The sequence below is a fragment of the Dermochelys coriacea genome, chromosome 8 (genome assembly GCF_009764565.3).
Source record: "Dermochelys coriacea isolate rDerCor1 chromosome 8, rDerCor1.pri.v4, whole genome shotgun sequence".
NCBI classification, from domain to species: domain Eukaryota; kingdom Metazoa; phylum Chordata; order Testudines; family Dermochelyidae; genus Dermochelys; species Dermochelys coriacea.
In genome coordinates this window covers 92,142,876-92,165,881 of record NC_050075.1, presented here as the reverse complement: position 1 = coordinate 92,165,881, position 23,006 = coordinate 92,142,876, and the positions used below count along the sequence as shown (strand labels likewise).

Here is a 23,006-nt window from a genome sequence, read left to right as displayed (position 1 = left end):
ATAGAAACCATCTTCAAATCACTCACCACACAAAGGGCCAACTTCCTCCAGGATACAACCAACTTCCTCCAGAAACTCCGCTACATTAACAACATCCCTTACAGTGACAGCATTGCTGCCTGCCTCAAATATTTACAAGATAATACCAACCCTCAGATATCCACCCCAAACACATCATCAAATTCATCCTCACACATAATTCAACAACAAACACATCGCCAAACCATGGGTATAGTCATGGGTACTAGGATGGCTCCAATATACCAATCTTTTCATTGGCCACCTTGAAGAAGAATTTCTGGAGACATGCACTACGAAACCAGTGATGTGCCTGATGGTCTGTCCAAAGGATGAAAATATCTAAACTCCCTCAGATTTCCACCACAACTTCAACAATCACAACCCATCCATTCTACTCGCTAGTGTGGGAATGTTCTAGAGCAGTGGTTTCCAAACTTTTGCACTGATGACTCCTTTCACATAGCATGTCTCTGAGTGTGACTCCCTCTCCCCTTATAAATTAAAAACACTTTTTATATATTTAACACCATTATAAATGCTGGATGCAAAAGCGGGGTTTGGGGTGGAGACTGACAGTAGCGACCCCCTCCCATGTAATAATCTTGTGACCCTCTGCGGGGTCCTGACCCCCAGTTTGAGAACCCCTGTCCTAGATAATCAATTTCCTGGACACCACAATCAGCTTCAACAATGGAATACTATAGACAACTATATATGAGATGCCCACTGATCACCCCACCTACCGTGGGAACACCCTGAAAGATCTAGCAAGCGTATGTACCATAGTAGTGTTGCAACAAAAATCAATTTGTCTGGGTTATTAAATAAAATGTGATGTGCACATAACTTGTATGCTAGTGGAGACAATGTAAAAAATTAACATTTTTAATATAATTCATTTAATATTGCATTATAGTTTATTCTGAATGTTCCAATTTAGATGACAAAATCCTGTTATGTAGTTGCATCTCTCTCTTCTTTTAATCTTTTATCAAGGGATCAAAGATTAAAGGAAAATGACCACATTCTGGCCATTAACCGCACCCCGTTGGATCAGAACATTTCCCATCAACAAGCTATTGCACTGCTCCAGCAATCCACAGGATCTTTACATCTGGTTGTTGCTAGAGAGTCAGTCCAAAGAAACAGCGGAACTTCTGCTGTCTTAAGTGACGTGCATCCGTCTGAGACTGTGAGTTATGATACCGTCAATCAGTTTTTGGAAGGTGTTAGTGCTTTCTAAACATATGAAAGGATTTTTACAGTTTTAACTATTTTTGTTTTACAGCAGCTAACTGTATGTGCTTTTTAATTTTGTCTAAGAATGCAGGTGTTTCATTTTAAAGTTATCATGCCCTAAATATGATGATTCCATTGCAAACCTGCCTGAATTTGTTGTAAAGTAGATATTGGGGGTTTTTGTGAGGGAGCTGGAGTTGATGCTTTAGTCAGTTGACCCATTCTCAGTAGCGGAGCCTGTTTACAGAGGGGCAGGGTAGGACAATTTACAAATTCACCTAATGCAAAACATTTTACCTTGGGCAATTGGACTCTGATTATGACTTAAAAGAGGATAGGCAGTGTTTACTTTCAGCAGTCTCCACTGATCAGAATATGATTAAGTCCCCAAAGCAATGTCTTATTTAAATAAAGTGACGCATACATGCATCGTTGTGAGGGGAACGTCTTGATTGCATGGTTAGTTTGCCAGTTTTTCATATCTACGTTCGTATGTTGCTAGCCTCCACTGATTGTGAACCCACTAACTTTCCTGAGCGTGAGGGTTTATTGTATACTCGGTTATATAATCTCACAGGTCCTGATAATTTAGTAGGACCACACATGCCTGAGAATGAGGTTTGCAATATTGTGATCTTAATTTGTTATATTGGAAGCTTTGCTGGAGATCTTTTTCAGAGGGGTTTTTGTGGTACTGGATAATTATTTCCCTCATGAATATTGTAGAGCTAGTGAAATTTGATTGTCCATTAAAACCTTCAGTATTGTTTATTGCTCAGTTAAAATTTAATTTTTTAAAATTTTCAGCTTTGTCATTAAAGCATTTGCACCAAACAGACTAACAAAATAAAATAGAAATATATTTCTCTGTGGGGGGTCTTTAAACTTCAGTTAAAAATCATAAAAGGATCTTTGCTAAGATGTTCAGTATGCTAATAAATCCTTTATTCACAGAAGTCTTAAACCAGCCTGCTTTGCCTCATTTTGGTTTCTATGTAAGGTGCTAATATGGCAGAGGAGTTGTTCTCAGATTGTCTTGTATGCCACAAGGTTGCAGAGCAAAATAGCTTAGAGAGATGCTTCCAATTCCGTATGGCAAAATTTATATTGTGCTATTCATACAAAGTGTACTGGAGCTCTATTCAGCCTGTAAGTGAAATAACAGAAGTAGGAAACTAGTCAAATATTAAACAAAAACTAGGTGAATGCAGACTTCTCACTTTTTTCCTCCCTATGAATTGCAGTCAACGTGATTTGCCAGAAATGAAAATGGTAGTCTTTACTATTGTAAGGAATCCCTAAAATTGCCTTTTATATAGTCAAGAATAGTGTCTTATGAAAGTGAAAAAGCAAAATTTATGCAAAACCCATTGACTGACTGACCAAGACTCAATATGGCTCCAGTTGTATGTGGGGAAATTGCTCTGAATAAAATTATTAATAATTCCCAGCAGACATGAAAGCTGGAAATATTGATTATTAACTGAAATTAAAATTTCCCTCTTCTATTAATTGCAGATTCAGTGGGGCCATGTTGAAGAAGTTGAACTGATTAACGATGGCTCAGGATTAGGTTTTGGAATTGTAGGAGGAAAATCAAATGGTGTTGTTGTAAGGACTATTGTTCCAGGCGGATTAGCAGATCGGGTAACTTGTTTTATGTCACTTCTTATTTGGTTTTAAAGTACAATAACTTCTTTTGACAGTTCTAAAATAAACTAATATATGTAAACAAAAGGAGTCTGATAGCATCAGAGACTGAGTGCCAATATATATATTGTATATAGAAATAAATACATGTTCAAGGTATGATGACTGACAAAAAGTCAACACTGGAACTGAGCTAAGTTACTTCTCCGACATGGCATGGCTTTTATTGCATTCCAGATCAGACAGAAATATTAAAAGGTTGTCCAGCATTATCATTTGCATTCAATAAAATTTCAACCATTAGTCATCCGTGTTGGGACAGCTACTCTTAACAGACATGCAGATTCTGTATAGAATGTATATATTTGATTACAATTTTACAGGGGTCAAGTCTGCAAACTCACATTCTCATGTCCGTGATCCTTAATCATGCAGGTTGTCTCACTAAAGTCATTGGCACTTACTTGCATGCAGGGTTGGCCTTATGGGTGAGTGATGTGGGCAATCACCCCGGGTGCAGTGGTCAGGGGGGTGCTATAGTCAAGAGGCAAGGAGTGGATGGACCTGGGCTACAAGGCTGCAGAAGGGAGCTTGGGGAATGGCGGTGGGGAGGCAGTGTGGCCCAGGCTTGACGTGGGATGGTAGGGGAGGCAGCAGGGGCCAGGGGTGCCAAAATACAAGTTCACCCAGGGCATAATTTCCCCAAGGCCAACCCAGTTGCATGAGTATGTGTTCAAAGATCCAGTGCATGGATTATTTATAAAGATAATTTATTTTTATGTGAAAAGGCTTGTGTCTGCGCAGAGCCCCACTGAAGTCAGTGATACCTGCACAGGTGCATGGATTCATCTGTCTGGATCAGATTGCAGCCTGGGGGTTTTAGTCTTTAAAGACCCAATCATGACCAGTACCAACTACCCTCGACTGAGGCATTTAACAGGGCTGGGATTTCAATGAGCGCTCACCAATGACTAGTTGCTAACTGCTGCCCATAACCTTAGATGTGCAAAAAAGACATGTTGCATTTTAAAATATTTAATGTGAGGCAAGAGGCAGGTTATAGCACTTGTTCCAATTCAGAACAGAAATGAAAACTGGATATTTGAAGAGCTGGAATGGAAAAAGTCGGCTGTTGCTTGAGAGCTTCCTCTATAAAGCTGTCTAAAGTAATGAATACATTTTCACTTACTGTGAAATGCCTCTTTTGCTGTGAGGAACAACATATTTTGGCTTTCAATAACAGCTGTAAATTAAGATATTACTGTGTCAGTTTCAATTAAACAAGAGGACAGATGCAGTTAAAAATGTGAAATAAGGAGCATGTATATGCTAAAGCTCAATGAAGTAACACCAGTATTAATGTGCATGTTAGTTATGGGCGAAGTCCTCAGCTGGTATAAATCAATGTATTTAAGTCAACAGGAATATGAAGATTTACACCAGCTGAGGCCATGGCCCTATGTATGTTTAGTATGGTTCTTTCTTACAGTAAAAATAACAGCTTGGGTCTCGAGCCAACCTTTTTTTTTGTTTGTTTTTTGTTTTAAATAAACATGAGCAATCCTAGTCATGAATGTAGTCCCGTTACATTCAGTGGAGTTAGTCACTTGAGTAAAGGCTAGTCATGTGAGTAAGACCTGCAGGGTTGAGTTTTTAATATTTGAGCTGTTCAATTTCTTCAAATAGCCCTAAATCAAAATGCTGTGCTTTGTAGCCCTAAAATCCTCTTTTGCTATTTGATAGCATAGTTCTCGGACTACAGGATTACAAAACAGTGTCAGCATTTGTTTCCCAGTAAATATGAAATTTAACCTTTTTCTGTTTAATTGTACCATTAACTGCTATATGGTTTTACTTTTTTTTTTTTTTTTTTTTTTAAATCAGTTTGCTATAGAACTGCTAACTGCTGTGGAAAAAGCAATGGTTAATTGTGTTAGCATTTCCTTACGTTATTTGTTTTGCAGCATTGATTATTTTTATGATATTTTCATGCACTAGCTGTCCCATGAAAATATACTACTCAATTTCAGTTCTGCAATGTAAAATTTTGGTCCAGTTATTAATTTTTTTTTTTAAATGTTCCATATTTGAAGGATGGGAGACTTAGAACAGGAGATCACATTTTACAGATTGGAGGAACCAATGTACAAGGAATGATCAGTGAACAAGTTGCCCAAGTGCTGAGAAACTGTGGGAATTCTGTTAGGATGGTGCTTGCAAGAGATCCAGCGTGTGAGATTACTGTGACCCCACCAACCCCCGTGAGCTTGCCTGTTGGTGCATTACCCTTTTCTCCGGACAGGGGTGTAAGTATCTGACATTTCCTCACAATTCTTCAAATAAGTTCTGCTGTGGCTTACAGCCAGAAAGAGAGAGCACAGCGTTCTAAAGAGTTTCAGACGGACTGCAACATATTTTGTTATTTGAGCTTCCAAATATCATACCATAGTATTAAATGATCCTTATTTTAGCCATCAGCTCAGCCTTTTGTATTCTTCTACAATATACAATAAATACCTATTATCTCAGGGCCAGACTGACCAGGGCAGTTTCAGTGTTGCAGAATTTATTACAAAGTGAGTGATTTGATTTAACGAGATCATAAACATTATCGATAAATGGAACGTTTAGATCTCCTTCCTAGTTTTACATTCTTGCTCATCTGAGATGATTTAAAAAATGATGACTTTTTCTTTCCTAAAATCCAACATGCACTATGACCAGAACAGAATTATTCTGCACAGTGAGCTACTTCTCTTCATGAAACATAAGTGTAACATCTTCCTAGTCTACACAACTTTGTTGGGAAATGTATTTTAAATATTTAAATCTTGTTTTAGCAAATCTCCTCCCGGTCATATCAAAGTTGGTTGGTGTTGTGTGTTTTTTTGAAGTCATCCTCTTCAGTTTTGAGTAATTAAAATCAACAAATGCTACACTAAGTGTACAGTAAGTCTGGAAACATCAACAAAGCTGTGCTTGTACTCCATCTGCTACTAATGTGCTGGTTAGATTTAGGAGTGGAATCTGTGAGTAGCCTTTTCTTTCTTCTCTTGTTCTTGATTATAACTTGAAATCTGAGAGGAGCTGTTCTTTAAAACACAACGTATGTTTGCACTCTTTCCCACTGTGCCAGGTTGCTCCAGAGGCATCTCTTAGCTTCTGGTGCGGGAGAGTACTTCACATCTCTCTGCAGAGATCCTTCTCTCTGAAGATAGGTGATGTTGAGCTATAATGGGGAACCTGTTCAGTTCTCCTCCTTTGAAGTGAGGTTGCAGTAATAGCAGAGGATTGGGGAATGGAAAGAGCCTACATTTCAAGTAGATGAGAATGGAAATGTTCCTACTTTGTTCTGTCTTCTCATTTGCCCTCGAATTTTCCACCCCTTCAGGAGATACTAATGCAGCCAAGAAGACATTGGTTAAATAAATGTCATCCTGAGTTCTTTAAGCTTGGCGTCTTGATAGAACGACATGTGTAGTGCTCTGAAAACAGGCATTTCCTAAAGAATCTATATAGCCACGTAGAATCATTTTGCTGGCTCTGTCACATTTTCCAAGATTATATATTCAGCCTTAACTTTTCCTCCCCTAGCATATATTATTTTTCACATTTCCTGTGTTAGAGACTGACCTTGCAAATTGACTTGTTCAGCAGTATACATGTTCCATAGATCAAGCTGCAGCAATCCTGCATGCTCTAGCTGCTGCAAGCCTTCTAAAATGTCCTCCTTTCTGCTGTTAGTTTTGTACTGTTTTTTCCACCACTTTGCAGGGTCCTTCAGGTTTCTGAGACATCTAGAAATAAACTTGGATATTGCTAGTCATGACATCTATTGCATTCTTTGTTGGCAGAATCCAGGCATTTAGATTGAAGTATCTGGTCAATTTGCTGGTAGATTAGTCTTTGCAGAAATTGACAGCGGTAGCTAATCTAAATGCGTTTTTCTCTGCTTCATTTATTGTACTTGTTAAAGGCAGGTCACGAAAATCACTTTGCACCAAGGAATCTACTGCACAAGACAGATAGCAATTTTTTACTACCAGAATCTCGTTCTCTTCTGACTTCTGAGAAAGCATTTACTAGCTGAGAATTTTACAACGGCAAAATTTTTCCAGCTTTAGGATTACCACTTAAATCAGCAGAAATATGTCTTGAATTGCCAATTAGTTTGTTGTATATTAAACCACTAGTTTTGCATTAAGCTACCTCAGTTCTCTACCACAGTTTCTAAATCCACACTAATCTGTGTATACACATATAAGGAAACAGAAAATCTCATACAGTTAGTCATGTGCAAGGCACATACCTACAACCCACCAATTTAACCACAGCTCAGGAATGGGCTGTTATGTTTGGGATTGTGTCTATATTTCCCAGAATCCACCCGTTAAATCCATATTCTACTACTCCACTTCCAGTAACGTGCCATAGATGAATATTTTTGCAGAACTAGGAAATGGCATCAGTCATTCTGCAAAGTGCCTCTGGCACTAAGGTTTCTGGTGTTGCCTTTGAAGGAAAGGTCTTGTACTGTCAAAATGGCTCTGCGTGGAGAGAAACAACCAAAAATCAAGTGAGCAAATGCATAAGGGCGGATGGTGAGGGCCAGCTTCAGGGGACCTATCCATAAACTTCTCCTGGGATCAGATCATGTCTGAATACCTTATTTGATTGTGGTTAAGAAAACACTGAACAGATGATTCGGAAGCCAAAAGATAGTGCCAAGTTATGTACTATTCCATTCTTCTCTGTTCTTGTTTCTCTTGTTGTTATGATTTATGGCAACAAAAATGATTAGGGGTCTAGAGCACATGACTTATGAGGAGAGGCTGAGGGAGCTGGGATTGTTTAGTCTGCAGAAGAGAAGAATGAGGGGGGATTTGATAGCTGCTTTCAACTACCTGAAAGGGGGTTTCAAAGAGGATGGCTCTAGACTGTTCTCAATGGTAGCAGATGACAGAACGAGGAGTAATGGTCTCAAGTTGCAATGGGGGAGGTTTAGATTGGATATTAGGAAAAACTTTTTCACTAAGAGGGTGGTGAAACACTGGAATGCGTTACCTAGGGAGGTGGTAGAATCTCCTTCCTTAGAGGTTTTTAAGGTCAGGCTTGACAAAGCCCTGGCTGGGATGATTTAACTGGGACTTAGTCCTGCTTTGAGCAGGGGGTTGGACTAGATGACCTTCTGGGGTCCCTTCCAACCCTGATATTCTATGATTCTATGATTCTTCTCATCTTTTTTTTTTTTTTTTAAGCTGTAAAGCTTTTTTTAAAAATTCTCCAGATTTTCTCCCCACTGCCATGTTTTAACTTGTGCTCAGTGGAAGTGATTTTTTTTAATGTGGCTTTGACTTCCTGTTGTCATTTCATGTTCTAAACAAGTCTGTTGAAGCTTCCACTTCTCTGTGCGATCCAGTCCAGTCCAAATCAGGATAGTAATAATTTCAAACTTGCCCGTAAATGTAATTAAGTAGATATGCATATGATTGATATAAAATTAAAATGGTGTATTGCACACCTAGCTTTGTCTTGAACACCATATTTTAAAATGTGCTATATGCATTTGTTGGATATAGTTACCAAAAAGTGCATATTATTTTTTTTCCGGTAGCATCCACAGTATGTTTGGTGCTTTCCAAACATAGGAGTGTAATGATCTCTGTCCGAAGGAGCTCATGAGCATATTTTACACTAAACAGAACAAGTGTGTGGTTTCTTTAATGATTATAAGGAATCAAAATATTTTTCCATTAATAGGGTCTAAGAGAAAAATAATTTTTGATAAAGCCAGTGAACTGAGAGCCAAGTATTTTCTCTCTTCCACTGGCATGGTGTCATGATGTCATGTACCTGAAGCAGTTCTCTATTCCCATCTCTAAATATTTAACATTGGGTTGACGTCATCAAAATGTTAGTAATGTAGGTGTTAAAAAAAAAATCCTATTTTTTGAAAAAAAATTAACCAATAGAGACTTTCCAAAGCACTTACTGTCCGACAGTGGGTACTGTGATAAGCATGGCCCCTGGACTGTATATGAATATTTTGTGTATTTACAGATACTTGTTTCTGATATCATATATATTATATAGCCAAGGTTTTCAAAAATGACTAGTGATTTTGGGTGCCCAAATTGACACCTTTATTTTCTATCCTCTGGAAGTGAGACCCCTTTTGAGGTGTCAGAAGTTGGTCTACCAAAACCTCTGGTCACTTCTTCAAACCTTAGCCTGTAATTTTAAATGTTAGTGATATAACAAACTTTTTTTTACTGTAATGTGGACATTCAATTTTATAAACTGTATAATATTTTATTTCTAGGCTAACGCTCTTTTTGATACCTATGATGTGGAGCTTACAAAAAAAGATGGACAAAGCCTTGGTATAACAATTGTTGGATATACTGGAACATCTGATGTAGGTGAGTTATATGCTGACTGATTATGAAAGACTAGAGCAGAGGTTTATCAAATGCCCAGACTGGCCTTATGTTTTTGCTGAAGTCTTTGATACATGCCACATAGTTCAATATGCACTTTCATTTCTTTAATGAGTTTGATGTCTGAGATTTGAAGACCTATTAGATTATCCAGTTCATCTCTCTTCCACTGCAGGACTGTGAGCATCTCAACAGTGTTTAATGTGTGTGCCGTCGTCACAAGGTGATTCTTTTTCAGCAGACAGCTATTTCATACTTTGCACTAGTGTCTGAGCTCTGGGAGTACACCAAATTATCTGTACGTAATTATGGGTTCACAGCGTGATTTTGTCCAACTCTACACATGAGAAAGAAGGAAAGCTTTTTGTGATTTCTACATACCCCCTTACAAAATATATCTATACAATAGAAAAGTGCATTTGTGTGAGATTTTTCAGAAGGGACTTGTCTGATTTAAATTATTGAATTGCTAAAACTAAATGTAGAAGAGGATGAGCGAGGCCTTGATCCAGCAAAGCACTTAAATGCATGCTTTACTTCTAAGCATAAATACTCCCCTTGAAGTCAAATTCATCATATGTAAGTGATTTGGTGGATCAAAGCCTGTGTAGGCATGGAAGCTGACCTAACATAGAAAGGGCCTTTTCTGAGCAGGGTGAATCAAGTAGGGCAGTATAAGGAGGCTTGCATTGGTGCTCTTCTCTTGAGTGCAGATTTTGAATCATGCACAACTACTAATTATGTGAGTGTTGTGATTTCAATGCTCATTTGTGACTAGCAGGAGGTGCAATTTCATTCCACTTGTGGTCCCAGGCCTCCAGAGGTGCATGGTTCTTAAGCTCTAAATAAATGTGTGTTTAACAAAAGGCCCAAATTAGTGCTCTCATTTATTTATTCATTTGTTTGTTTTTGTTTTGTTTTTTTAAAGCAGATTCTTCAGGGATCTTTGTGAAAAATATAATACCTGGCAGTGCTGCAGATCACAGTGGCCTTATACAAGTTCAGGACAAAATTATTGCTGTAAGTAAAATATTTCATTTGGATCCAATTTTGGAACTAGTGGTTATTTTATATATATCTGGATTTTTAAAACACACTCTACTAGAGCTTGTTCTTAATTCATTCAGTGCTAAAGCACATCCTGTTTGTAAAAGAGAGGAACATTGGCAAATTTATGACTGTCAACAAAAATTAGTATTTGAGCTTATAGCTCTGGTTTGCAGTGTACTGCCAAAAATGAGAGAGAATCGTAAATAGTAAAACAGGATAGATGTTTGGATTGAAGCATCTTAGAGCAGGGATCTTGACTTAGGGCCTGATTAAAGAACTGAGCATCTTCAGCTCCTGTTAAAATTAGTGGGATTTGAAGGTGCTTGAGACCTTGCAGAATTGTTTCCTTTATGCCCATCTATAAGTATTTAACATCGGGTTGATGTCCTCACAATATTATAACGCAGGCATTAAAAAAAATCCTATTTTTTATAGGTGAAAAAAATTAAAACCTGCTGGATAAATGTCAGGGCCATGTTAACATGAAATGGCTAACTTTGCATTCCTAATACAAGTAGGAATAACTCTATAAAGATTTCTTAACATGAAAAGAGAGATCTGACTTTTATAAAGTGCATATAAAATATTTGGGAGCAAATGTTTTGCAGATACAATGCCTAAACTGTCACAGCCTGGCCTCTCCCGCATTTGGTGCTCTCTTGTACTTACAGCTGCAGTTTTGTGTGTGCATAGTCTAGTCAAGGATCAACAGAGCTTACCCACTTCTCATTTGGGGACTGTGGAGTCCAGGTTAATTAGTTTACCCACTCCTTTTTTCTTTTTTTAACCACTATGCACTGATTGTGTACATAGTTGTTTGCATATTTATGTGTGGAGGCTTGTAGAGGTTGGCAGAAAACTTATGCTATGATCTGAACAGATTGTTAGTCTCTCAAACTCATCCAGAAAGCTCTATGCACAGTACTGTGCGAGCTGCTGTCTGCACACACTAACTCTGCTGAAAAGCAAACTTATTTCACATTTCTGTAAATCTAGTAAAATTGCTGTTTTGTATTTGCCCATGCCTGCTATCAAGGAGACGTTTTTATTTTATATTTTCTTTTAAGAGTAAACTTTGAAGATGGCATTTATCTGATTATTTTGAAGTAGCTGAATTAATGCTGCAGTCTGTGAGGGCCATTAGTATAACTGTTAGAGATGAGTTGCACTGTTGGTTTACATATCTCTGCGAATGTTAGAACTCGACCATAATCTGATGTCTATAATCTGCTGTTTCTGTACTAGGTTGATGGGATTAATGTTCAGGATTGCTCCAACCAAGAAGTGGTGGAGGCGCTGCGGCGCACTGGCCAGGTGGTGCACCTTACCTTGCTTCGACAGAAACCTCCTCATGCTTCTTTCTCTTCAGGAAGATCTTCAGAGCGAGGTAGTCCTTTTCCTCCCTTTGCCAATGATTCATTTAATTTTTCTTCCAATTTATAATGACCAAAATAAACCTTTAGGGCCTGTTCCTGTGAGCTGCTGAGCAACCATAAATCTTGGGCTTAAGGAGCCTCTGCAAAGAATCAGACCCTTTGACGAAGGGTGAAAGGGTGTGTGGGGAGTGAAGTGGAGTTGACAGCAAAGTTCCTGTAAACTGAACAAGGAAGCTGCCAGTGGATATTGGTTATCATGTCATGTATCCTCTGTACTACCTGGCTGACTTGAAAGTTTTTTTTTTTGGATCTTTACAGTGCAGCCAAATATGCCAGCCTTAGTCCTGTTTGGAGCTGTAGAGACGGAAACTAATTTGGATAGGGAGACTGAGGAGGGTCAAGAGGACAAAGATAACTTTGAAAATGAAAAGAAGCAAAATCTACACAAAATAGGTAGGTAAAACATCCTGTAGTTTTTTCTCTCCTCTCCTGTATATCTACTGACTTCTTGAAATTCATTTCTTTAACCTAATTTTCATAATGATGTGACAGTTTGGCTTCCTTTTCGTTGCACAATTCTAATTTTCTGCTCTTCAATGCTTTTTTATTTAACTAAAACCAAAATCTAAAACATGTACATTGCTGTGTTTTCTCATTTATTTGCAAGAGCTTTTTTTTTTTTTTTTTTTTTTTTTTAAGTACTTGGGAAAGGTGCCAGATGAACAGCCCTATCACAGACCTTTGGCTCTGATTCTTAGAGATGTTGGGCAACTTTCTGGAATGGGCACAGATGTGATAGTGTGCAAACTGTGGCTGAGCAAGCTTCCCTTGACTATCCTATCAATGTGTCTCAATCCTGATCTGCATGACCTGCCTTTAGGGATGAGTTCAGACTCCAGAGATATTCAGTCCCTGATCTACTTTTTCAGGGTAACAGCTATGCTGTTGCTTTTTGATATGTGGATACCTGCCCACTCTGAATTCGAAGAATACGCTATCTCATATCTGACCAGCCACAGATGTACAGTGGCAATCTGTTTTTTGTCACTATTAACTTGGGCTGAATTTGAATGGGTGACCAAGAGCTTAATGATATTTTCAGTGTAATTAAAAAGAGATTGCTAGATGAAGTAGGAAATGACTATCTAGGCAAGGGACATGAATTGCTACAGGGAACTTTAAACAAGCAGACAAAGGTACAATGTGACCTCATGGCTGGAAGTTAAAGCTAGAAAAATTTTAAACTAGAAATAAGGCATTTGTGGGGGGTTTTTGGTTAACAGTCAGGATAATTGATGATTGGAACAGATTACCAATGGATGGGGTGGATTCTATATCAGTTGATGCCTTTTAAAATCAAAATTGCATGTCTTTCTAAAAGATATGCTCTTATTTCTCTGCAAGTTATTGGTTTCAATGCAGGAATTTCTGGGTGAAATTATATTGCTCATGTTAAAGAAATCAAACTAGATTATCGTAATAGATTTTAAGATCAGAAGGAATTAAGTGTTTTTAAATCATAGGATCTTTCGTCCTTAAAATCCCTGTATTTTTGGTAAATTTAATTGCATTCTAAAGGCAACCCGGACATGGAGAAGAAAAATGGCAATTCAGATGTTCAATACTGTGTGTCCTCGATTACACATGATGCTGCTGTGGCTATTTAGGTCCAAAATTAATCAATATAGTGACCGGTGTTTGACTTGGAACTTTTTTTTTTAAGTGCATTTCACTGATGTCTACATGTATGATTAAAGTGTGAGCTGAAAGAGGGAACATTGCTTGGATTCACAGGGAAAAATGGTAAAATCGATAGAATTTGACTGAGGTTCTCAGTAAAACCCACTAAAGGTTCATAATCAGGTGCATGTTCACTCAGATTCAGAGACATTTCAAAAAAAAATCAAAAATTGTATGCAAAACACCAAGTAGACAATGTAAAGCCCTCTTTCCCTCCCCCCCCCAACTGAAGTCAGTAGAGTGCTGTGTGGGCACACAGGTTTGCCCATGCAGAGCTCATTGCAAGATTTGGGCCTAAAGTAGGAGATCACATGGCAAGTGATGGCAGAAAACAAAGGAATGAAGGACAAAAGACAAATGTTACAGGAATAAAATCATGAATTTCCTTTTGGTTTGTAATGTAAGTCTTGAGGGCTTTGTAAATCTTTCTAAATATTTTTACTGTAGGTAAATATGAGGGTTTTTACCTATCATGGAAGAAATTCTCTTGAGTTAAAGACAAGGCACATGGACAGGTCAAGGGTTGCCGGGTATAGAGAGTTGTGTGAGAGAAGGCAGAAAGAGTGAGGGTGAAGGCAACAAAGTGTAGTGGTTGATTCTGAGGCTTGTGCAGAACAGAGAAGGACAGTGAAGGGAGGGTAGGGAAGAAGGGCAGAGGAGGGAAGGGAAAAAGCTGGACAGAGAAGTATGTGGAGGCAAAGTTGTGTAGAATCATAGAATATCAGGGTTGTAAGGGACCTCAGGAGGTCCTCTAGTTCAACCCCCTGCTCAAAGCAGGACCAATCCCCAACTAAATCATCCCAGCCATGGCTTTGTCTAGCCTGACCTTAAAAACTTCAAAGGAAGGAGATTCCACCACCTCCCTAGGTAATGCATTCCAGTGCTTCACCACCCTCCTAGTGAAAAAGTTTTTCCTAATATCCAACCTAAACCTCCCCCACTGCAACTTGAAACCATTACTTCTCATTTTGTCATCTGCTACCACTGAGAATAGTCTAGATCCATCCTCTTTGGAACCCCCTTTCAGGTAGTTGAAAGCAGCTATCAAATCCCCCCACTCTTCTCCTCCGCAGACTAAACAATCCCAGTTCCCTTAGCCTCTCATAAGTCGTGTTCCGGTCCCCTAATAATTTTTGTTGCCCTCCGCTGGACGTTTTCCAATTTTTCCACATCCTTCTTGTAGTGTGGAGCCCAAAACTGGACACAGTACTCCAGATGAGGCCTCACCAATGTCGAATAGAGGGGAACGATCACAACCCTTGATCTGCTGGCAATGCCCCTACTTGTACATCCCAAAATGCCATTGGTCTTCTTGGCAACAAGGGCACACTGTTCACTCATATCCAGCTTGTCGTCCACTGTAACCCCTAGGTCCTTTTCTGCAGAACTGCTGCCTAGCCATTTGGTCGCTAGTCTGTAGCGGTGTGTGGGATTCTTGCATCCTAAGTGCAGGACTCTGCACTTGTCCTTGTTGAACCTCATCAGATTTCTTTTGGCCCAATTCTCTAATTTGTCTAGGTCCCTCTGTATCCTATCCCTACTCTCCAGCGTATCTACCTCTCCTCCCAGTTTAGTGTCCTCTACAAACTTGCTGAGGGTGCAATCCACGCCATCCTCCAGATCATTAATGAAGATATTGATACTGGCCCCAGGACCGACCCGTGGGGCACTCCACTTGACACCAGCTGCCAACTAGACATGGAGCCATCGATCACTACCTGTTGAACCTGACAATCTAGCCTGCTTTCTATCCACTTTATAGTCCATTCATCCAGCCCATACTTCTTTAACTTACTGGCAAGAATACTGTGGGAGACTGTATCAAAAGCTTTGCTAATGTCAAGGAATAACACTTCCACTACTTTCCCCTCATCCACAGAGCCAGTTATCTCATCATAGAAGGCAATTAGATTAGTCAGGCATGCCCTTGGTGAATCCATACTGACTGTTCTTGATCACTTTCCTCTCCTCTAAATGCTTCAGAATGGATTCCTTGAGGACCTGCTCCATAATTTTTCCAGGGACTGAGGTGAGGCTGACTGGCCTGTAGTTCCCTGGATCCTCCTCCTTCCCTTTTTTAAAGATGGGCACTACATTAGCCTTTTTCCAGTCGTCCAGGACCTCCCCCAATCGCCATGAGTTTTCAAAGATAATGGCCAATGGCTCTACAATCACATCCGCCAACTCCTTTAGCACTCTTGGATGCAGCACATCTGGCCCCATGGACTTGTGATCATCCAGCTTTTCTAAATAGTCCTGAACCACTTCTTTCTCCACAGAGGGCTGGTCACCTCCTCCCCATGCTGTGCTGCCCAGTGAAGCTTGTTCGTGAAGACAGAGGCAAAAAAAGCATAGAGTACATTAGCTTTTTCCACATCCTCTGTCACTAGGTTGCCTCCCTCATTCAGTAAGGGACTCACGCTTTCCTTGACTTTCTTCTTGTTGCTAACATACCTGAAAAAACCCTTCTTGTTACTCTTAACATCTCTTGCTAGCTGCAACTCCAAGTGTGATTTGGCCTTCCTGATTTCACTCCTGCATGCCTGAGCAATATTTTTATACTCTTCCCTGATCATTTGTCCAATCTTCCACTTCTTGTAAGCTTCTTTTTTGTGTTTAAGATCAGCAAGGATTTCACTATTAAGCCAAGCTGGATGCCTGCTATATTTACTATTCTTTCTACACATCAGGATGGTTTGTCCCTGTAACCTCAATAAGGATTCTTTAAAATACAGCTAGCTCTCCTGGACTTCTTTCCCCCTCATGTTATTCTCCCAGGGGATCCTGCCCATCAGTTCCCTGAGGGAGTCAAAGTCTACTCTTCTGAAGTCCAGGGTCCGTATCCTGCTGCTCTCCTTTCTTCCTTGTGTCAGGATCCTGAACTCGACCATCTCATGGTCACTGCCTCCCAGGTTCCCATCCACTTTTGCTTCCCCTACTAATTCTTCCCGGTTTGTGAGCAGCAGGTCAAGAAGAGCTCTGCCCCAGTTGGTTCCTCCAGCACTTGCACCAGGAAATTGTCCCCTACACTTTCCAGAAACTTCCTGGATTGTCTGTGCACCGCTGTATTGCTCTCCCAGTAGATATCAGGGTGATTGTAGTCTCCCATAAGAACCAGAGCCTGCGATCTAGTAACTTCCGTTAGTAGCCAGAAGAAAGCCTCATCCCCCTGGTCCCCTGATGGTCTATAGCAGACTCCCACCATGACATCACCCTTGTTGCTCACACTTCTAAACTTAATTCAGAGACTCTCAGGTTTTTCTGCCGTTTCATATTGGAGCTCTGAGCAGTCATACTGCTCTCTTATATACAATGCCACTCCCCCACCTTTTCTGCCCTGCCTGTCCTTCCTGAACAATTTATATCCATCCATGACAGTACTCCAATCATGTGAGTTATCCCACAGAGTCTGTTACTCCAATCACATCATAATTCCTTGACTAGGCCAGGATTTTCAGTTCTCCCTGATTGTTTCCCAGGCTTCTTGCCTTTGTGTATAGGCACTTAAGATAACTCGCTGATCGTCCCTCTTTCTCAATATGAGGCAGGAGCCTTCCCCTCTTGTGCTCTCCTGCTCGTGCTTCCTCCCGGTATCCCACGTCCCCACTTACCTCAGCGCTTTGGTCTCCTTCCCCCGGTGAATCTAGTTTAAAGCCCTCCTCACTAGGTTAGCCAGCCTGCTTGCGAAGATGATCTTCCCTCTCTTCATTAGGTGGAGCCCGTCTCTGCCTAGCACTCCTCCTTCTTGGAGCACCATCCCGTGGTCAAAGAATCCAAAGCCTTCTCTCTGACACCACCTGCGTAACCATTCGTTGACTTCCACGATTCGACGGTCTCTACCCAGGCCTCTTCCTTGCACAGGGAGGATGGAAAAAAACACCACTTGCGCCTCCAACTCCTTTATCCTTCTTCCCAGAGCCACGTAGTCTGCAGTGATCCGCTCAAGGTAATTCTTGGCAGTATCATTGGTGCCCATGTGGAGAAGCAGGAAGGGGTAGTGATCCGAGGGCTTGATGAGTCTCGGCAGTCTCTCCGTCACGTCGTGAATCCTAGCTCCTGGCAAGCAGCAGACTTCTCGGTTTTCCCGGTTGGGGCGGCAGAGAGATGACTCAGTCCCCCTACTCTTGGGAGCAGTGGTTGTGGAACCTCCATCCCTAGGACAGTGCATCTCATGCCTTCCAATCGGCAAAGTCTCCTTCTGTTCCCTTCCCTCAGATTTATCATCTAGTCCACTCTTTGAAGGTGGCATATGATGCTGGCATATGGTGTGGAAGATTAAAGAAAGCTGTGAAGGGCTTTGACGAAGAGCTGGGCTACAGGCATGATTGTAGGATGATATTTTGCAGTTGCATTTTGGATGGGTTTGAGGGTTGGAGAACACGAGGTTGCAGTATTTAAGACATGAGGTAGTAAACCATGACGTTTTTCAGCGGTGGGAATGAAAAGGCATAGATGCATTTCTGGATATGCTGCAGGGAAAAATAAGAGCATTAAGCGACTCTACTTATGTAGAGGAAAAGGAGTTGATGATGCCAAGGGACAGGGAAGATGATAGAGTTGCTAAAATAATGAAGGAGAGAGGGAGGTTTATTTGAAGAAAGATGAGTGCAGGTTTTGCCATAGTAAGCTTGAGGTGGTGGCAGGACATCCATGAGGGAGAAGCCAGAGTGAGAGTTGCAGATAGAAGACTGAACAGGGATAGTGCCTCTTTATCAATTTCTTTTCAGTAAGTACTTCTGTTCTGTACAAAGGCTGATCTGCAGTCTCTCAGCTCAGTGTACTGGAATTCAAGTAGTGTAGGCATTATTGATGTTTCAGACAGGATAATGCAGTTAAGCTGGTGATGCTGGGTTTGAGTACTGTTACTCTTTGTACTTCTACAGACTAATGACATTAGAATGGTTTTAAAACTGGGTAAAGCGATCTGCGGTATATAATGTCCTACAGCCCCTAATCAAGAGTCCTTGTTTGGTAGGATTCAATTTCCTTACAAAAGAAAAAAAGGCTCAAGATACTCATATTTATCAGCTACAACATGCTTTTTCATAACCTTGTACCTTTTTTGCTTGCCTAAAATTTAAAAGCATTCATTTAGTTGGAAACTTTTTTGTTCAGTCTGAACACTGTGTATAAAATTTCAGCCCGGAACAGAATTTAATGGCCAGTTTAAATTACAAAAATGGCTGCCTAATTTGGAAATGCTGAAGGCTCTTAATCGTAAGGGTGCTAAAGTAAACACTGCTAATTTAAGGCCCTGCCTAAACTCTGGAAGTGCCTTTTAAAAGTTAATGTAAAAGGTGTGTCTTATAAAACACAAACTATTTTCCGTTAGGCCCAATTGGGCTAAATTTTTATTAAATTTTCCTGAAGAGGTATTAAATAGTAATGCTGGCCCGCTAAACCATGTTTAAACAACTCTCTCATGTTACATGGTTCAGGAAACTGTGTGCATGGGGCCTTAAACTTTTTGCTAGCAGACTAGAGAGGCAATTAACTTACAGCTGCATCTGTAAGCATGAAGACTGGACGAGAGTGCTTGTTTGTTTTGTGTATAAAACCTGAAGAGAGAAGCTAGTTGTTTAGTCAGAAAGTCATGAATCCAAACGTGGATAGAGAACAGCATGTAACATTAGGGACGAAAAAGCTATTGGAGAAATCAAAAAGCTATGCTGTTTGAGAAATCTTTAATCCAACAGTTACAAAGTGAAGGACACATTGCTACACAGTGAGCATGTGAGAAGGGGAGAAGAGAAGATCTGCAAGACAAAGAGGTCAGCGTTTGAAAGTTCCAGAGATCCAGATCTTAGCTTATACTTAAAAGTTAGGCTGGCATAGTTACATTGGTCGGAGGTCTGAAAAAAATGCACTCTTGATCAACATAGTTGTGTCAACCTACCTCCAATGTAGGAGCAGCTGTGTTGACAGAAAAATGCTTCTGTCAACATAGCTAACTTTGTTCGGGGAGGTTGTGTTCCTACACCAATGGGAAAAACTCCTATCCTCAGTGTAGGCTGTGTCTATTCTACGGGGTTATACCAACAGAGCTATGCTGGTAAAGTCTCTGTAGTGTAAACACACCTCAAAAAAGGTATTGTATTCCAGGAAACCTAGTAACTAGTAATACTAGTACAATGGGAAAGAAAAACTACATGAAAGCAGAGAGTAAAGAGGTAAAGTTCTGAAGATATAGAATGTTACTGCTAATGCAAACCATTGCTGGGAAGCAATTCCATTTCTGAGGCCTTGTCTAATGTAGAAATATAGCATGTGCCACAAACTATGAAAAACCAACCCTGAGAAGCGACCAAAAAATGGGGGTGGGGGGGAAGGAATCTTATGATACTGGGTGGAGGCATTGGAATTAATATGCTTGAACCAAACGTCTAGATCCAAAATCTTTTAAATTTTCAGGAAGTTCTCTTTAATGGGCTGAGCCCCAAAACATCAAATATGGACGTGTGAATTTCGGGATTGTTTTGAGGTGGGGGAATGATCTTAATTTTCAGTTAACTAAACACATTTAAGAGCCTGATCCTGAGAGGTGTTGAGTGAGCATTCATGGTGGTCATAGAAGTGCATATCTGACTCCACTGGGAGTTTCAGATGTTCAGCGCTTTTCAGGTTGAGGCCATAATTTTGTAACAGAAAAAGGGAGTTCATAGATTCATATATTATAAAGCCAGCAGGGACCATGAGTTTGTAAGCTAACTCAGGGACAGTTAGTTTAACCAATCTGGATAATCAGGACAGAGATGTCAAGTCTGGTAAATTCTGGGTGATGTCGGACCCTGGTTTGGGACCACCTGATCCTGAACCCTGAGACGGGGGTACGGGAATTATTTTCTTACCAGGTGTCCATGGAGAGGTTAACCCTATCCTAGTGTGAGGATGCAGTTGACTGTAGGGGAACACATGAGGCCCCTGTTAGCAGGGCTGGCCTCAATGCTGACCTACTCCATTATCTGAGGACAAGATTGGGAGTATTTCTCAGAGGTACTGAGTGGAGTTAAAATAGCCCTGGATTGCCCAGAGAGGCTAACTCGGGAGATCGTTTCTGGCTGTTGTTCACTATAGGTGAGGAGCTACACCCTGGAGTTGGGGTGTCTGGACAAGAGGATGCTCCCCCAGAAGCCCCACTTAGTGATGAAATAATGCCAGTGCCCCAATAGGATGGGGGCATCCTAACTAGAGGGACCAACTTGGCCAGAGATCAGAGGGAGGATGAGATCCTCAGCCAGGCCTATGACCAGCTGTCAGTGGACAACAGAGAGGTAATAGACCACATCGAGCAGAGCAGTACCCACAATTTACGTTCCGGGCTGAACGACTATATCAGCAGGAGAGAGACTGAGCGACTGGTGAAATTTGATAGCAGTTCCTCGTTGCCCAGTCTCATCAGTGCAAGCTCATGTGGCTGGTTCATGCTTCCTCCACTGCAGGCCACCTCAGTATGAGGAGACTGTGGTCAGGATTCTAGGCTGCTTCTACTGGCCTAGAAATCAACAAGAGGTCAAAGACGTCTGTAGCTCATGTCCCAAGTGACAGCTCATTGGGCCTAAAGAGGGGTGGCCAAAGCCCCACTAGTCCCACTCCCATTTCAGAGAATCAGGATGGATCTGCTCAGACCCTTAGAAAATGTATACTGGTTAGACTTGATAATGCCACCTGATATCTGGAAGCAGTCCATGGCACTGCCCCAGTGCAAAGACTATTGCAGCAGAACTGCTAATGGTCTTTGCCCGCATCAGTGTGCCTAAAGAAATCTTAGCCAACTGAGGCACTAATTTTGTGTCCCATCTGTTGAAGGAGGCTTGTGAGCTATTAAAAATAAAGACCCTACAAATGTGCATCAATCATCTGCAGACTGATGGTTTGGTCAATTGGTTCAACCAGACCTGAAAAGGATGTTTAAAGAAGTTTATTACTGCATGCCCTACACACTAGGATCAACTGATCCCCCTCCTTTTTATTTGACAGTTGGGAGGTACCCCAGGCATCTACTAGATTTTTCCTGTTTGAACTCTATATAAGAGACAACCTGGGGTATCTTAGACTTTGTCCATGAGATGTGGGATGAGCGGGCTCCTAGAACAGAGAATGTTGTACAGTACATACTAAAGCTCTAGGAGAGGCTTTAAATCCTGGGGGCCTTCATCAAAGAGAATCTCTTTAAATGCTCAACTGGGCAAATAGTGAGCTTTTAACAAAGAGATGGGTATGTGCGTATTTAAACCTGGGACCAAGTACTTTTGCTCCCTAGCACAATGTCCAAGCTGCTCACTAAGTGTTAAGGTCCATATTAAGTAGTACATGAAGCGGGGCCTGCTAAATATGAAATCAGACAAGAGGAAGACAATGCAGATCTACTAAATTAACCTCCTGAAGCCCTTGAGGGACCAGAAGGGCTTGTTTATTACTTCTGATCCATCTGAGCCAGAATTGGGACCCCAAACGTCCACATTCCTGGACCCTGATTCAATATGGATGGGGGCACAACTTCCATCCACAGCAAAGGGTCAAGTGAGAAAACTTCTGAATGCCTTCCCAATGGTGATTCACTCCAGCCAGGATGAACTCACTTCGTTCAACATCATGTCCAGATAGAGTTGGGAAAAGGCATCTGGGAGAACTCCCTGGCACTTCCCAAAAAAACCTGTGGAATGCAGTGAAAGAGGAGCTCTGCACCAGGTTGGAGCTAGAGATCACTGAAGAATCCCACAGTGACTGATGATGCCCAGTTCTGCTGGATCCTAAACTGGATGGCACGACCCAGTTTCTGCATAGATTTTTAGAAAAGTTAATGCGATCTCCAAATTCAATAGACATCCTGTGTCCCGGGTGGATGAACTACTAATCCAGATGGGCAAGACTCAATATAGTACAGCATTAGATTTTACCAAGGGATACTAGCAGATCGGCTCATACCAGAATCATGTGAGAAAACTGCCTTTGCTGCTCTGGTTTTTATCCATTAAGGACTATGTCCTTTGGCCTCCATGGGGTCCTGGTGACATTCCAATGACCCAAGTCCTCTGATCTGATGGTTTATATGCTGCAGTTTATTTACAGGATGTGGTCCTCTATGGCTGAGATTGGGAGGCCCACCTGCAACTGGTTGCCACTGTCCTCCAGTCCCTGTGGGAAGCCAGTCTAACCACAAACCCAGCAACTTGTAAAATTGGAAGGATTACACCATCTAACTGGCATATCCTGTGGGGAAAGGTCATAGTCCAATCCCTGTAGACAAAGTCCAGGCCTTAAAAGCTGCCCAAACTTGACCGCAAAAAACAGGTCTGGAGATGCTTAGGGCTCGCAGGTTATTACAGCTGGTTTGTGCCAGGGTTTTCCTTGATAGCAGCATCCTTCATGGACCTGATTAGGGGCAGCTGTCCCTGGGAAGCTTGATAGCCTGACATCTGCAAAAAAGCATTCAAAAAATGGAAAGGCCACTGGTGTAAAGTGCCTGTCCAGTTCATCCCAAACAGAAAAC

The 23,006-nt window shown here is 41.0% G+C and overlaps 1 protein-coding gene across 8 annotated transcripts in view; it reads left to right on the top strand.

Moving 5' to 3' along the window:
* PATJ (PATJ crumbs cell polarity complex component) overlaps nt 1–23,006 on the top strand; it is a 222,934-nt gene that overhangs the window by 11,945 nt on the left and 187,983 nt on the right. For 4 of the 8 annotated variants that reach the window (XM_043520335.1, XM_038412966.2, XM_038412968.2 and 1 more), the window contains 7 exons: nt 1,018–1,213; nt 2,779–2,907; nt 5,004–5,216; nt 9,233–9,332; nt 10,282–10,370; nt 11,646–11,787; nt 12,095–12,229. In XM_043520335.1, the coding sequence (XP_043376270.1) occupies nt 1,018–1,213; nt 2,779–2,907; nt 5,004–5,216; nt 9,233–9,332; nt 10,282–10,370; nt 11,646–11,787; nt 12,095–12,229 (1,004 nt within the window). Of the gene's footprint in view, nt 1–1,017; nt 1,214–2,778; nt 2,908–5,003; nt 5,217–9,232; nt 9,333–10,278; nt 10,371–11,645; nt 11,788–12,094; nt 12,230–23,006 lie in introns of all 8 variants that reach the window. The other 4 variants (XM_038412962.2, XM_038412969.2, XM_038412965.2 and 1 more) reach the window with 1 other exon arrangement.